The 16,386-nt window shown below is 38.3% G+C and overlaps 2 protein-coding genes across 2 annotated transcripts; both read left to right on the forward strand.

The window, feature by feature from the left end:
• The first annotated feature begins 4,421 nt into the window (after positions 1-4,421).
• Positions 4,422-5,948, forward strand: LOC126696221 (uncharacterized). Its single transcript, XM_050392993.1, has 3 exons — positions 4,422-4,735; positions 4,820-5,135; positions 5,277-5,948. The coding sequence occupies exons 1-3, from the start codon at positions 4,422-4,424 to the stop codon at positions 5,946-5,948; spliced, it is 1,302 nt and encodes a 433-aa protein (XP_050248950.1).
• An 8,635-nt stretch (positions 5,949-14,583) lies between these two features.
• Positions 14,584-16,386, forward strand: LOC126696222 (uncharacterized). The gene is made up of 2 exons (XM_050392994.1): positions 14,584-15,459; positions 15,556-16,386. The coding sequence occupies exons 1-2, from the start codon at positions 14,584-14,586 to the stop codon at positions 16,384-16,386; spliced, it is 1,707 nt and encodes a 568-aa protein (XP_050248951.1).

Here is a 16,386-nt window from a genome sequence, read left to right on the forward strand (position 1 = left end):
CCTAGATACAATCTAAGATAAAGTACATGGTTTTGTTTCTTAGTTACAATCTAAAAATCAAAAATTATATGGATAAGCATTTGATCTACTAACCCTTGATCTAAGCTCGGAGGCTATGTTACAAGATGGGAAGGTGTTAGGCACCCACCTTGCCCGGTAAAACCGGTCTTTTAGACTATGGTGGCCAACATTCATATCACATCATCCAATATGTCAATCAATTTGTATGTTGAATTTAATGTGTGTGCATGTGATAAATCCTAATTCAATTTATTAAGCATGACATTTGGATTGAAAAATAAACTCTAGTGAATGTGTGTGGATAGTGATAACCTAGATTCAAGGATTTGAAAGAATTACTAAACAAACATGTTTTTCATATTTTTGATGTGGATTTAAGATTAAATCTAGTGATATGCATAAACATGTGATAAACAACTAAGAACATGTGAAGAACACATAAAAACAATAAAGAACATTCAAAACATATTCAAGAGAATTATCATGCTTTAATCTTAAATTCTCATTATGGCAATATAAGCAAACAGTTAGGGAAGGGGATTATACCTTCATGCAAGATCCATATGATGGAGGAGGGGATTCTTGATGGAGGTCCTAAGGGTGGAGGAAAAGAAGAGCTAGGAGAGGGAGAGGGAGAGTGAGTCTCACTCAATACCTTGAATCTCAGGAAGACCAAGATATGACAAGACTACTCAACTTCACTAGAACTCAAGAGAAGAGAAGAGAGGGGGATTTTTTGTGTGCCTTGGAATGAAGGAGAGAGGGAGTTTATATAGTAGTGGTGGAGGAAATATGAATGGAAGGACATTTAATGAGGGTTGACAAAGAATCATGAACCTAGACCTCATTTTAGCCTTGGGGGAAATCTGGTGCATTAAATGGAAAGATTGGTAAGAGTGAGGAGCAAGCCAAAATTCGGTTTTCCCGTAGCTGTTGTAACAGCCTATAGAATCAATTTTGAAAAATCATATCTACCTCAATTCTGATCGGAATTGTCTCATTCTTGTACTCAAATTGAAGCCCCGGATGCCTAGTTTCTGGGAAAAATAACCTCATTCATAGATTCAAAATATTCTGAGAGATATCGATGAAATGGTGAGCAGAGGTCATTTGTTAGAAAATGGTTTTAGCACAATTAACACTAATAGGTCCCAAATTAGCTCTCAATTAACATTAAATGGCTCCAATCACTCCCATTTCAGACTTAATTGGTTCCAAATTTACTCTAATTAAAATATAATTGCACAAATTACTCATTGAATAATTAATGTTTAACTATCTAGTTAATTAGGTGTGTGCAACCCTACCATAAAATGTAGTCCTAATCAATCAAATTATTACACATCATCAATCTCAAATTGGTTATACTTATAACCAATTGAAATCAATTGTTCATAATCACATATAGTCGGACTCAATTTGTGATAGTGCATCTCAGCCATTAAAACTTGATTTGATGATAACTTTCAATCTAATGGTCCGATTAGGGCTCATGACCAGTCGATTTGATCGTTATAACATCAAGATCATTTTGGTGAAATGAGAGTAAGGATCTAATGACCAGAATCAAGATACATATTTTCAATGTGAAATTACCCTTTTACCCTCCATATGAGGTTAAATACGGGTTGCAAAATAGGGTGTCAACACTTCCTTGCAATCAAACCTTGGGAGCCTTATTTTAAAGCTTCTGAGGCCAGGCTTTCTTCAGTGGTGGTGTGGATGAGGTTTCTTAAGCTCCCAATTGAATTTTATGATACCACAGTCCTTAAAGAAATAGGTAGCGCTATTGGGCCAGCCTTACGTATTAACTCCTATACTGCAACTGAGTCTAGAGGAAGCTATGCGAGGCTTTGCATCCAAGTTGACTTAGATAAGCCTCTCATTAAGTCCATCCGAATAGGCAGATTAGTGTAGCAAGTGTTGTATGAAGGGATATCCACTCTTTGCTTTTGCTGTGGAAGACTGGGACATAAGCAGGAGAACTGCTGTTACAGTATCGGGCCAGTGACCAAAGAGGTTGAGGCACCAACTTCTCCTAAGACTGTCAACTCTTCGGATAACGTTCAATTCGAAACGAACTACAAGCCCTGGATGGTTGTGATTAGGAAAAGAAGTCCAATTAAAAATGAACGAGGGCGTGGGCCCACCAAGGTAAACACTTCACCAAGCTCCACTTCGAAAGGCATTGTGGACTTTCACGATGACACTTTGTGAGAGTGCCTTTTTTTGTGACACTCAGGCCCAAGGATCCCGGGCCGAATAGTTTGTGGTTTTATGGACTGGGTTTTGATTCACCGCAGCTAACAAGCTATTTAAGAATCAAGTAGTGCACAAGGCATGCTTCCTATAACACATGTAAACTGACAAGCAAGGATATTTGTATTGAAAGACAAATCAAAACAACAAGGTAAATGCAGAAAACAGAATAATAAAAGCGCAAAATAACATTATAAGGATCCTTAAATCAATGAGAAATATTTCATTGAAATTTTCTTTGTTATGGTTACAGTACGCTCACTAAGACGTGATACAAGGTTCAAGCAAGCTCAAAAATTACATTCTTGAATGGCTATTCCAACCTTCAAAACTTGCAAAGTTTGATTATTTTTGAATCCGAGTATGTGCAATAGTGGCTTTTATAGGATACCGGGAAGTAATGTTACTAACTTTCCCTGAGTTTTCTCTTCTTTACAGAATTTTATCAATAGTTCTTTTCACTCCCTTAATCCTTGCCTTCTTCGCAACCTTTCCCTCCCTTTTATAGTGATATTCTGGAGTCTCAGGGGAACCATTGGTTCCCCTGTTTTGTCCTCTGGTTAACAGGGCATGTACCGTGCCCATCGCTCAGTAGGTTCTATTCCCTGTTTTTCATCCTTTCTTTCCTTTAGCTTCGACTTCTTTGAAAGTCCATGGCTGGTTACCTATTTCGGGATATGCTGAGGTCACGCCTTTCTCGATCCCACCATTTGGCAGTTCTTCCTTTTTGCCTTTTTTTCCCAGCCAGGCGGAATCCCATTCTGCCGGTTTGAAAGTCGTCCGTTGCCATTCCTTTTTTCATACTTCTCCATTCTGGTTCCCCGAGGCGCTTCCCACTTGCACCATGAGAGGTCGTTGATTCTTTCTTCTTTTCTTGCTAGGTCGTTTGGCGCTTGTGGCTTTTCCTCTGTTTCTCGTGTTTCTTTTTTGTCCTTTTCTTTCGAGCTGTCTCAATCTTTCGTTGACTGTGCTTATGCGCCTAGGAGGATCCGCACCTCTTGGTGGTCGTTGAGGATCCTGGCTATTTCTTCTTCAATCTCTTGACGTGGGCTTCTCTTCCTTCTTGATGCTTCTTTTGGGCTTTAAGCCTCTTAGGCCTGCCATTTCTTCTCTTTTGTGGTCCCCTTATACTTGCTTCCTTGGGCTTGGCTTATTTTCTTTTGGGCTTGGCTCACTTCTTTAGGCTTAGGCACTGTGATCTTTTTTAGACCTCAACACACTTTTAAGGGCAAAGTTGGCATTCCTGAAACTAATTCCTGTCATGGGGAAGAGGCAAGTAGTGACATCCCACTCTCCAAGATATCTGCTGACGCTGGTGTATTTGAGGCACGTGAAAAGCAAGTCCATATGACACAAGTGATGGACGTGTGCCAGGATTCATTGAGCAGTGGGGAAAAACCTGTAGGAAAAGCCTTAGAGGGTTCTCGAAGCAAACTCTCTCAGAAAAACAAATAGAAAGGTGTTAAGGGGCTGAGGGTTAAAAGCACAAAGAACCTCAAAGGAACTAGATTGCAGAAACGCTTGTTCCATGAGTCTGACGAGATTGAAGATTTTTCTCAACACCTTGAACTACCAGGTAACAGCGCGCATGAAGGGGATAACTCGGGATCTGCCCAATTCCTCGTTCAGGCTGGGCCATGCGATACAGGAACAAGATTGTGATCATCCGTGACGAGGTTATTGCTTAAATAAGGGCAGCTCTGACGGAAGTTCCAGGGTGGTTCGAAATGGAGCTGAGTCAGGCTTGGAAGCATTTGTTCCTAATAACCCCAGCAAGTTTACAAACAGGGGATTTGCCTCCAGACCACCCAGAGTGGAACCTCACCCCCAATCAATGGTGGAAATTCCTTACAAATCTCCCCGAAATCTCTAAGGAAAAGGTAGAGGCCATCAGTCATGCCCCATTGGGACGAGTCAGGGTGGCTTATTCAAGAAAGGAGGCTGGTGGACTTCAGGGGGATGGCCACGGCTCACTTGGGGAATCATCTGACCTTGAAGTTAATCTAGTTAATGGCCCTAATTTAGAGATGCGATGTGCTCCTGTGCTGCAGAGTGGACACTCTGGTATACTGAAGCATATGATGGAGTGGAAACCAAACTGGGTGGCTTCCAAGGACATATTGAGGAGGATAGGATGAAGTATGGTGGAGACAGCCATGATGAACTCTAACCCTTCGGAGATTGAGGTCTCGCTTGGTCAATTTGTCAAAATAAACATCCTACTTTGGAATTGCAAAGGTGCTTTGAACGCGGACTTAAAGAGAAGAATTTTTGAAATGGCTATTAATCGCCACCCCTCAATCATGGTGATCACGGAAACTAGAGTTTTGGGGGATAGGGCTGCTAGAATTATAGAAGATATGCCTTTTGATGGAAGCATAGTTACTGATACCATTGGCTATGCAGGGGGATTATGGCTTCTGTGGAAAAAAGATGATGTTAATGTGATGCTCTTGTCCGCAACAAAATAGGAGATACACGCGACTGTGAAGGTGCAAACCTCTGACCCTATCTGGCTTATTTCTGCTATATATGCTAGACCTAGGTTATCTAAGAGAAGAATTCTTTGGGATAACCTAAAAATTGTTGCCCAGCTCCAGAATCTGCCTTGGCTAATGCTTAGAGACTTCAATGAAGTATTGAGTGGTGAAGATAAATTTGGAGGGAATTGGGTGAACTTAAATAGGGCTCTCCAATTTAAAGAATGTTTGGATGATTGTAACATGGTAGACCTGGGGTTTGCTGGGCCTAAGTATACATGGACTAACCGTAGGCCCATCTCTGCCCTCATACTTGAGAGAATTGATAGGTGCTTTGCCAACCCTTCTTGGAGAGTTCTATTTCCTGAAGTAGCAGTAAGCCATTTGCCAAGGACCTTCTCGGACCATTGTCCAGTTCTAATTGAATTGTTTAGGATGGACCCCTCTCCTCATAACAAACCTTTTCGTTTCCACACTATGTGGCTCCTTCATCCAGGGTTCCCAAATATTGTCTAGGAGGCTTGGATTGAGGATAAAGATTTTCAAGGGGCTGTTTTGGAGTTTGTTAGCAAGGCCAAGCATTGGAACTACAATGTCTTTGGGAATTTATTCGCTAGGAAGAAAAGAGTTTTGGCCATAATTAATGGTGCCCAAAAAGCACTGGCCAACAAACCAACTGATTTTTTGTTGAACCTAGAGAAGCAACTCATTGAGGAATACTCCTTAATTTTGCTCCAGGAAAAAGAATATTGGGCTCTCAAGTCTAGGTTGAATGCAGCCACATTTGGAGACTGTAATACAACAATCTTCCATGTCTCCACTTTGGTTACGTGTCATAGGAATAAAATCAGATGTATAAAGGATTTTGTGGGGAATTGGATCACTGATGAGAATAAGATTAAGAAACATATAAAAAGCGGTTTTGAAAAGCTTTACTTGACCGAGCTTTGTATGTCTCCCTTGTCTTCATCTGCCTCTACCTTTTCATGCTGCTTCCTGTCTACTAAGATTTGCTCTAGCATTGGTAGCGTGGTCACAGATGAAGAAGTCAGAGCTAACTTATGGACCTTAAAGCCATTTAAAGCCCCTGGGTTTGATGGTCTCCATACGGGTTTTTTTAGTATTTCTGGGCAGAAGTGGGTAGCTCTGTCTACTCAGAGGTTAAGAAAGCCTTCAAGACAGGGATAGTTCCCAAGTACCTTAATGAGACGTTGATTACTCTTGTACCCAAATGCCAAAATCTAGAATCATTAAGCAACTATAGGCCTATCAGCCTATGTAATTTGGTCTATAAGATTATTTCTAAAATTATTGTGGCTCGCATTCGACCCTTCCTAAGCAATCTAATATCTCCTATGCAAACCGCATTTGTGCCTGGACGTAGAGGTTTGGATAATGTTATCATAGCACAGGAGCTTGTTTACACCCTGGATAGGAAAAAAGGGGCAGTGGGTTATATGGCAATCAAGCTAGACCTGGAGAAGGCTTATGACAGACTTGAGTGGAGTTTTATCCACAAGGTTTTACAAGCTTTTCACTTTCCCCCAAATCTGATCAAAGTAATCATGAGATGTGTGACTACTATAAGCATCTCGATGCTGGTAAATGGTGGAGCTTTGGAACCCTTCAACCCCTCGAGGGTATTAGGCAGGGAGATCCCCTATCTCTCTATTTATTCATATTGTGTATGGAGTATTTGAGTCACTTGATTGAGCATAAGTGTAGATCTGGTTCTTGGACTCCACTTAAGGCTTCTAGAGGAAATGTAGGAGTCTCCTATCTATTATTTGTGGATGATATAATCTTATTTAGCAAAGTGGACTCCATGGCATGTAATGCAATTGCTGAAGTTTTGGAGAAGTTTTGTGAAGAGTCTGGGTAGAAAATTAGTCAAGGAAAATCCCATGTATACTACTCTCCAAATGTTAGTGAGGATATGAAGGTGGAGGTATGGGAGAGACTGGGGATCAATGAAACTCAAAATATAGGGAAATATCTTGGTTTCCCTATTCTACATAAAGGTGCCAATCAGAGGCAATACAATGATATTGTTGAGAGAGTTATGAATAAATTATTAGGGTGGAAAGCGAAATTTTTATCCTTTGCAGGTCGGTTTGTTTTTATCAAGTCTGTCATGTCAGCCATACCTAACCATATAATGCAAGGTGCTACCCTTCCAGTTCATATTTGTGACAAATTGGATAAGATTAATAGAGATTTTTTATGGGGCTCCATAAGTGATAGGAAAATGATGCACCTGGTGGGCTGGAACAAAATTGTTAAACCTAAGGAAGAAGGAGGGTTAGAGATTTAAGCAACCAGAGCAAAGAACATTGCTTTGCTTGCAAAATTAAACTGGAGGATGTACCATGAATAAGATGCAAATTGGGCCAGAATAATGCTTAAGAAATACTGTGTTGGTCCGCAAGCTAGGTCTAGCAATTCGGATAGTCTTCCATCATCTCCTAATTGGAGGGCCATCAAGGTGGGGTTTCTTGTGTTTCTGAAGGGTGTTTGTTGGGGTATAGGAGATGGGTCAAGGATCGGAGTTTGGTTATATAGCTGGATAAGGGGTGAGTCATTGAGAGAGTTGATTGAGGGACCCCTTAATCAGGGTGACCTTGATCTTACTGTTGCTGATATAAGGCATGAGGGAATATGGAATTGGGAAGCTATTTCTTTTGATGTTACTGAAGCTATTAAAGATAAGATTATAGCTATCACAATCCGGAGTTGTGAAGTGAGAAGTGACTTCATCATGTGGAAGTTTTCAAAGGATGGGGAATTTTCTGCAAAATTAGCCTACCAAGTGGCTAGGCAAGAGGAAACTCCCGGGAATTGCTTTCAAGCTTCCTGGATCTGGAAGCTAGACATTCTACCTAAGATCATCCACTTCCTATGGCTAGGCTTCCATGACAGCATCCTGTGCATGGCATATTGGCTTCACGAGGAATCTATCCCACATCTCCTATGTGATTGCATTTTATCCCATGACTTTTGGAGGAAGTTAGAACCTCCCCCTACCCTTCTTAGCACCTTCTCTGATAATTTTGAGGCCTAGTTAAAGGTCAATAGCACAAGCAGAGTTATGCACAAAACCTTGGTCCAATGGGGCACACTATTCCTCTTCTCAATATGGTGCTTGTGGAAGAACAGAAACAGGCTTGTGTTTAAGAATTCTATACCTAACCCCAACGTTCACAAGGCTTGTATTTATCAGGCAAGGGAATTTTATTATTGTGTGAGCAAAACTAGTTAGTCAACTAGGAAAGTTGCCATTCAGGTTTGATGGAATAAACCAGCTGATGGGTGGTTTAAACTTAACTCTGATGGGGCATCTTTTGGAAGTCCTGGCAAGGTAGGGGGTGAAGGCATCATTAGGAATAGTCATGGTCATTGGGTTAAAGGGTATTCAAGATCAATAGGATACACCACTAGTATTATAGCTGAATGGTGGGCTTTAAGGGATGGTCTCACTCTAGCTATTCCATTAGGGTGTTAGTAATTGGAGGTTGAGCTGGACGCCAAGGTTATTGTAGAGCTCTTGAAGTCTAACAGCATCTCTAATAGAGGTTACTCCCCTCTTTTGCATGATTGTAGGATGTTGCTAGGCCAACTGCAACAAGTCAGAGTGACGCACGTGTTTAGGGAGGCTAATAAATGTGCAGATTTTTTGGCTAAGAGGGGCTGCTGTATGCAAGCTGATTTTGTCTTTGATCACCCCCTTTCTACTGAATTTCTACCTTTACTGTATTCGGATATGTAAGATGTGTCCTTTTGTAAGCTGGCAAGCCCATCTTTGGTGTCTGTAAACAGTTAGTCAATTTAATAATATTTCCCTTTTAACCAAAAAATAAAAAAAATAATTTTCACATTTTGTTTGGGATCCACTTATTTTACTGAAATTGAAAACTTTTTGCTGAAAGTACTGTAGATAAAAGTAAAAGTTAACTAAAATAGTATATTAGGATTCATGAATAGTACCAAAAAGTGCACTGAGACCCATAAATAGTAGCAAAAATAAGTTGGCCAAAATAATGTTTGTCAAACGTACACTTAGGGTCTGTTTGGGATCCGCTTATTTTGTTGAAACTGAAAACTTTTTGCCGAAAGTACTGTAGATAAAGGTAAAAGTTAGTTGAAATAGTACTGTGAGACCCATGAATAGTACCAAAAAGTGCAGTGGGGCCTATAAATAGTAGCAAAAATAAACTGAATAGTAAAATAAGCTAGCAAAAAATAAGCTATCCAAACGGACACTTAATAAGTATCCATTTGAGATCCGCTTATTTTGCTGAAATTGAAAATTTTTGTTAAAAGTACTGTAGATAAAAGTAAAAGTTAGCTGAAATAGTACAGTGAAATCTATGAATAGTATCAAAAAGTGCAGCGAAACTCATTAATAATAGCAAAAATAAGCTGAATAGTAAAATAAGTTGGCAAAAATAATCCATGGCAAACGCACACTAAGTTTTTATTAGTTCACATTTCATCCACTACTAATATCACTTTTTTTTTTTTTTTTTACTTATTAATAATTTTTTTTTATAATAACCTACGCATATATCTACCAATAACAACTTACCATCAGTAGTCTTGATTTTATTTTTTAGTGTTTTTAACTTATTGTAATAATTTTGCATATAAAAAATAGATAAAAAACAAATTAATACCATTTAGTTAATATTTAAATAAAAAAATGCCCACTTCAAATTTTCACCTTATATCCCAAAACGTTTGAGCTAGCCCTACTCTCTTTTTGATACAAGATAGAAACTTTACTCTACCCTAATCACAATGTATATGTGTGTGAAACTCCCTGCTTGATACTTGAATCCCGACCCTTACCCCCCCCCCACACCCTATAAGCACGTATTCTTGTGGAGTGACCATCGTGCCAAGGATGCACGATGGTAGCTAACCCTACCCTTGGCCCTTTGATTTGCATTAAGTGAGTGACCCTTTCTTTAGAATGCAAGAGAGGCAAACCAATGCTCATGGAGTAATAATTAAGAAAATAAAATGGCGGTGGGCGGTGGTTAAGGAAGGTGGGGAGAGAGAGAGACATTAAACTTTAAGGACAATATGATAATTCAATTTTTTTTAGAGAGTTTCAACTTATGGCGTCTGCCTTTGATAATAGTTCTTTATTATTAGATTAAGACATCAATCAATTTTGTTGAAAAAAAAAATCACCATTCAATGTTAAATTTTTTTTTTTTTTGTTAATAAAAAAAAATTAAGATTGAATGGCGATTTCACATGTGACACACGCCAATTGCATGTGCATATCCAAAGTCTTCCCATCTTATGTCTATAGAATTTCTTAGGTACTCCATTTAATGGTATTTGTGTCATTTCATAAATCTAAAAAAAAAAAAGATTTATAAATTGTAAATGTGAGACAAACCTCAAGACCCAAACGCATTTCCATTTTTGAGAAATGATATGTTCACAACATTTTTATAACAAATTCTAAGTGGCAGGTTGTTATTGGTTGTTATTGGTTATTATTGTTGGGGTAAAAAAGTAATCTTAGTGTTTGGTTCAAATTTGAACCAATAACAACTAACCACCTATGATTTTTTGTGAAAATATTGTGGACGTAATACCTCTCTTCCATTTTCACAATCTACTACACGAACTTTTAACAAAAGCAAAAATGAAGGGCATCAGTTTTACTTGACCATCAATCTAGCTAGCCATTTATAAATTATAAGCCTAGATGTCCTCTTTTTACCACTATCGGTTTGAGCCCTAGGATAGGGGAGAGATGAGGTATTTATACTGCTCTATTTGTGTCAATGGAAAATTTTATGTAAAAATAAGTTTTCGTATTTTTCATTATTTGGTAGCATAAAAATATTAGGTTAAAAGAAAACTATCTTTGGTCAATGAAAAACTCTATTAAAAATAAGGCTTAATTTTAGATAATATCCAAGGAGATTTCCAATCCAATTATCATTGTGTTCCACGGTTGCAAAGCTCCTCAATGCCTTGTGTAGTAACAGATTCAACAACTCACTCAGCAAGGCTATTAAGCTAGTCTAGATGGTTTAAAGTGGCATCCTATAGTGCTATTGCGTAAAAACTATTTCAACCTCATGGTGCTACGTTAGATGGAGGACAACAAATTTTTTTTTTTTTTTTGCCCACTTGGGTTACCTTTGGCTACCACACATATAATTATATAAAAAAAAATTTATAGTTTTTTTTTGTAATGTTTATTTGCTATACTATATATATATATTGATAATTTGAGAGATATAATTAGAAGGGATTGAATTATGGATATCTCTATTAGAAACATCACGAGGTGTCAACCAATTGAATTACGAAACTCTTGGTTCTGTATTATTTTATATTGACTATGTAGTTAATTTACACAATATACATGTTATATATGTTTTGAATTATACAAGAAATTAGTTATATTTTGTTTTTATGCACACCAATCACCAGAAAATGTTTTTAGCTATTTTTATAATTAATATTAGACACAAGAAAATGAGACGGTTTTTTAGAATATGCTTTTTGAAAAGTGACCAATTTTTTTAAAAATATTTATGACAAAACAAGCAGAGCGGTTGTACTATTTCTCATAAGTTTTAAAAAAATGTTATATTTTTTTTAGGAATAAAACGAAAAATCCAGGGGAAAAAAAATCTAGCAAGAGAAGTGCAATCATCCAACTTCAGCAATATTCAAAAGATCAATATTGGCAACATTAGCTGGGCCCATGGAGCCCAAGTCCCCACAAAGCAGATTTTTATACGAGCCCATAAAGCGACCCAACTTGGCAATCTCTGTCATACTGCCACGGCGACCCACAAAGCCGTAACCGTTTTGAGCGTTTGATCCGTGACTTTTCCTGTCTCTGCCAAACGTTGCATTAAACTATTTGCATCATTCATAATCATAATGCACCCTCGATTCAAAACAAAAAAATAATAATAATAATAATACTAACGCATCCTCGATTCGTGGACCAGCTTTGTTAGGCCATGTTGCACCAGAGTTGTATTCATCAATGGAATAATTATTTGTTAGGCCATGTTGCACCAGAGTTGTATTCATCAATGGAATAATTATGGAATGGTATTTGTTAGACAAAAAAAATCAAAAACTGTGTGTTTTTTTTTTTTTTTTTCATTTATTATAAACTATTCAAACTATGTCTGATTGTTTTGAAGATCAAATTTATAGTGGGATAATAATAAGATGATATTTTCTATGAGCAATTCCCATAAAAAAAAAAAAAAAATCTATGAACAATTATTAGATAACATTTTTTTTTGGTGCATAAAAAATTGTAATTTATTTATGTAATCGAATCCTTAAAGTCAAATGATTCTATTCTATAGGTGGCCCAAATTGAGTGGTGCACAATTCTAACCTTGACTCCACCATGCCTCTCTCATTAATTTTTTGGGAAGAAAACGAAAAGTCTTAATGATTCCACCTTTTTGGACTGCTGAAGGGTTAAAGACTTTAAAGAGAGATAAAAGCTTGACCACGCTGCTTTTATAAAATTCTTAAAGTTTTGAATATATCATCCATCCATCCGACTTCCGAGCCGCCTCAAATCATTAAAAGATTGGTCATGCTAACATGCGTCTTATGCCAATAGTTAACAATTAATTTTAATAAAATTTTGGTACTACTTTTATGGAAAATGGAACAAGTTGTCAAAATATTAATGATTTTTTTTCTATAAATTTTTTTTTAAAAAAATAAATTATTAACCATTATCCTAAAGACATCTGCTAGCATTTTCCTTAAAAAATAATAATAATAATAATAAATTAATAATTTGTAACGCGAGCAGAGCACGCTTATGATCTATCAGCCTCAACACAAGCCAGTATTTGTTAATAATTTTTTTAATAAAAGCATTTATTAATATGGATAAAATCATTAGCATAATATGTCCTAAAACAATTCTATTTTAATACACACAAAAAAATTATTTTTCTATTTTTGCATAGTATTTATTATTTAACATTATATATACCTTACATCTCATCATTTGTTTTAAGGAAAATTATTAGGTACTCTCGGAGTACCATAAATGCGTAATCCTTCCTCTCACATAAATGGTGAGTCTCACCATGAATTTAAATAGTGGGACCCACCATTCATGTGAGAGGAGGAAGCACGCATTTATGGTACTCCGAGAATACACTATAATTTCCCTTGTTTTAATATGACACCTATTAAATAACCTAAAATAACATTGCACAAAAAAAAAAAAAAAAAAAACCCCTAAAATAACACATACTATCTATTAATTAAGGGATAATTACACATAACCCACCTGTGGTTTGGGCGAAAATCACTTTGCCTACCCGTGGTTTGAAAAGTATCACTTAACCCACCTGAGATATGTTTCCGTCACTCTCCGTAACCCACCTCGGTCTCTGCCGTTACAAAAACACCTTGTAACCCCAAAACAGAACATAACGCGAATCAAAACCCCCAAAACTCAAACACTTTTCGAGAGAGACACCCAAGGTGCAATCAGGCTTGTTCTTCGCGGTTTGGAGCGTGTGGAGAGGGAGAAAGCACTTCTTTTGCATCATCGAACCTGGGCAAGGTATGTGTGATGTTTTTTCATCTGCATTTGGCTTCTTGATGTCATTTTTTTATGGTGACCCACCCACGTAGTTAGGTTTTGCTGTTCATCTGCACAGTAAAATTTTTTTTGTATGTTAAATTAGCATTTTGCTATTTATGTGTAGAATCGCTTAGGATATGCATTTTGCTATTGTTGTTTCTATAATGCATTTTGTCAATGATTGCACTTGTTTGTGAAGTGTGGGTAGTGTGGTCCCTATGAATTTGTTGGGAGTCTGGTTTTGCATGTGCTTTATGTGGTCCTTTGTCCGTGTGTTGTTGTCAATTTGTTGCCTTGTTGTCTCTTTTGGCTTCTTCTCACTTTCTGCATGTCAGTGTGTGTAAACATTGAGATTTATTTTAATTGCAGATGGATGATGTCACATTTGACCTTGAAATTCATGTTGGGGGATGTTTTGTGGAGGAGCCAACCATACAATATGTGGGTGGGTCTGTACGTTTACTGACAGAGATTGACCCTGACAAGTTGAGTTACTTTGAAATTAGGGATTTATGCCATCTAGTTGGTGCTCCTAAGGAACACAGTAGATATAAGTATTTAATTCCTGATGGTGATCTACAGCATGATTTAAGAGACATAGAAACAGATACAGATGTTGTAAACATGACTAACCTTCATAAGGCATGGTATGCTAAAAAAATCATAATCTATACTGACATAGATGTGGAGCCATTGGCAATTGAGTATCCTGATGCAGGGGGAGTGGCAGATGGTGGCGTAGGTGGTGATGCAGGGGGAGTGGCAGGGGGAGTGGCAGGTGGTGTAGGTGGTGATGCAGGGGGAGTGGCAGATGGTGTAGGTGGTCATGCAGGTGGTGATGTAAGTGGTGATGCAGCAAGGGTTGAAATAGAATTGGATAGTGATGATGATGAAGATGATGAGAATGATGATGAGAGTGATGATGAAGAAGATGTTGAGGATGTTGACATTGATGCAAGAGATGAAGAACAGAATGTTGAAGGAGATGATGATGATGATGATGATGATGATTGGCTAAATGAAGGCCTAGAGGGGGATGGCTTTGGTGATGATGTATTTGCTGCTCAAAAATCAGCTCCACAAGGTTCTGCTCCCAATACAAACCCAGAATCAAGCAATGCACCCCACACAGCCCCAGAATCAAGCAATGCACCCCACACAGACCCTGGGTGGGCTGAGCCAGCCCTTGAGGATGACCTGGTAAGCATGGATGGGTCTGATGATGAGCAGGAACCTGAGCAAGTGGAGTTTAATGCTAAGAGTGACATGAGAAATGTTGTACTGAAGAAGGAGATGAAGTTCCCTAATGCAAAGGTGTTCAGAGCTGCTTTGAGGGAGTATGCAATCAAAAAACCTGTTGACATCAAATTCAAGCTTAATGAGAAGACCAAGATATCAGTTCACTGCAAGAATGGGTGTGGGTGGAGATGTTATGCATCTCAAATAAGTGGAGAGCTAACATTTCAAATTAAGACCTTGACTGATGACTGTACTTGTCCCAAGTCTTTCAAAAACAGCCAAGCAACATCAGCTTATGTTGCTAAGAGGTTCATTGAGGATTTTAGCAAAAATCCAAATTGGGAGGTGAGTGGTGTACACAACCATGTGATGCAAAATTTATCTGTTGACCTAAGTGTAAACCAAGTGTATAGGTCAAAGAGAAAGGCAAAGGATTTGATAAATGGAGATGAACAACTGCAATATGGTGTCCTTAGGGACTATGCACAAATGATAACCACTGTAGACAAGGGGAGTAGGGTTATATTGCAGACAGAAATGGCTGAGGAGACTTCCCAGCCAAAATTTAAAAGGATGTATGTTAGGTTCAATGCTCAGAAGGTAGGATTTTTAGGTGGATGCAGGCCATTTATAGGTTTAGATGGTTGTCACATAAAGCACAGATTTGGTGGGCAAATCTTATCTTCCACTGCCAAGGATGCAAATGACAACATTTTTCCAGTAGCCATGGCTGTTGTGGAACAAGAAACCAGGGAGTCTTGGATATGGTTTTTGGAAATTTTTGCTGATGATATAGGGAGGCCAGAGGAGCTTCAGTTGGTCTTCATTTCTGATAGGCAAAAGGTATGCAAGTTTTGTTTTGTTCAGTTACACTTGAATAGTTGACTTTGTTTGCTGAACTAACTTGTTTTGTTTGTTTGTTTGCTTGCTTATTTACAGGGGCTTATACCTGCAATAGAGACACTATTCCCTACCGTGGAGCATAGATACTGTGTGAAACACATCTACAACAATTTCAAAGTTGATCACAAGGGATTGGAGCTGAAGGATGCATTGTGGAGGTGTGCTGCTGCCACAACAGTAAGGGAGTTTGAGAGATGCATGCAGTACATAAGGGATTTGGATGAAAAGGCATATGAGTATCTTGCAAACATTGCACCTGCACAGTGGACAAGGTCACACTTCACTCATAGGGCCTTAACAGATTGTTTGGTAAATAATTTGAGTGAGTCTTTTAATGCAATGATATTGAAGTCTAGGGACAAGCCTATCTTGGCAATGTTGGAGTGGATTAGGGTTAGACTTATGACTAGGCTTTACACAAAAAGGGAAGGGATACAGAAGTATGCTGGAAAGTTGTGTCCAAGCATACAAGATAGGTTGGAGAAATTGAAGGTTGAAAGTAAGGCATTTAGTGCTACCCCAGCTGGTAGTTTCCTTTATGAGGTAGGCAGTCAGTATGAGAGGCATGTAGTTGATTTGGTGAAGAAGACATGTAGCTGTAGGTCTTGGGATTTAAATGGCATTTCCTGCAAACATGCCATAACAGCCATTTATACAAAAATTGAGACACCAGAAGACTATACCCACCCATGCTACTTCAAAGAAACTTACATGGAGATATACAAGGAGGTACTTCCTCCCATGCCTGGCCAGTCAGAATGGGCTGAGACTGGACAGCCTGCTCCCCTGGCACCTCACATATACAAACCACCAGGCAGACCACCCAAGCAAAGAAAGAGGGCTTCTGATGAGCCTAGGAACCCTTAA

The sequence above is a fragment of the Quercus robur genome, chromosome 8 (assembly GCF_932294415.1).
Source record: "Quercus robur chromosome 8, dhQueRobu3.1, whole genome shotgun sequence".
NCBI lineage: Eukaryota > Viridiplantae > Streptophyta > Magnoliopsida > Fagales > Fagaceae > Quercus > Quercus robur.

Excerpts from the sequence above, each read along its gene's own strand:
- LOC126696221 (XM_050392993.1), top strand. The coding sequence starts at position 4,422 with ATGGTGGAGACAGCCATGATGAACTCTAACCCTTCGGAGATTGAGGTC. Across the intron at positions 4,736-4,819 it reads GATGTTAATGTGATGCTCTT|ACCTAGGTTATCTAAGAGAA; the intron begins GTCCGCAACAAA and ends TATATATGCTAG. Across the intron at positions 5,136-5,276 it reads TTCTATTTCCTGAAGTAGCA|GAGGCTTGGATTGAGGATAA; the intron begins GTAAGCCATTTG and ends AATATTGTCTAG.
- LOC126696222 (XM_050392994.1), top strand. The coding sequence starts at position 14,584 with ATGGATGGGTCTGATGATGAGCAGGAACCTGAGCAAGTGGAGTTTAAT. Across the intron at positions 15,460-15,555 it reads TCATTTCTGATAGGCAAAAG|GGGCTTATACCTGCAATAGA; the intron begins GTATGCAAGTTT and ends GCTTATTTACAG.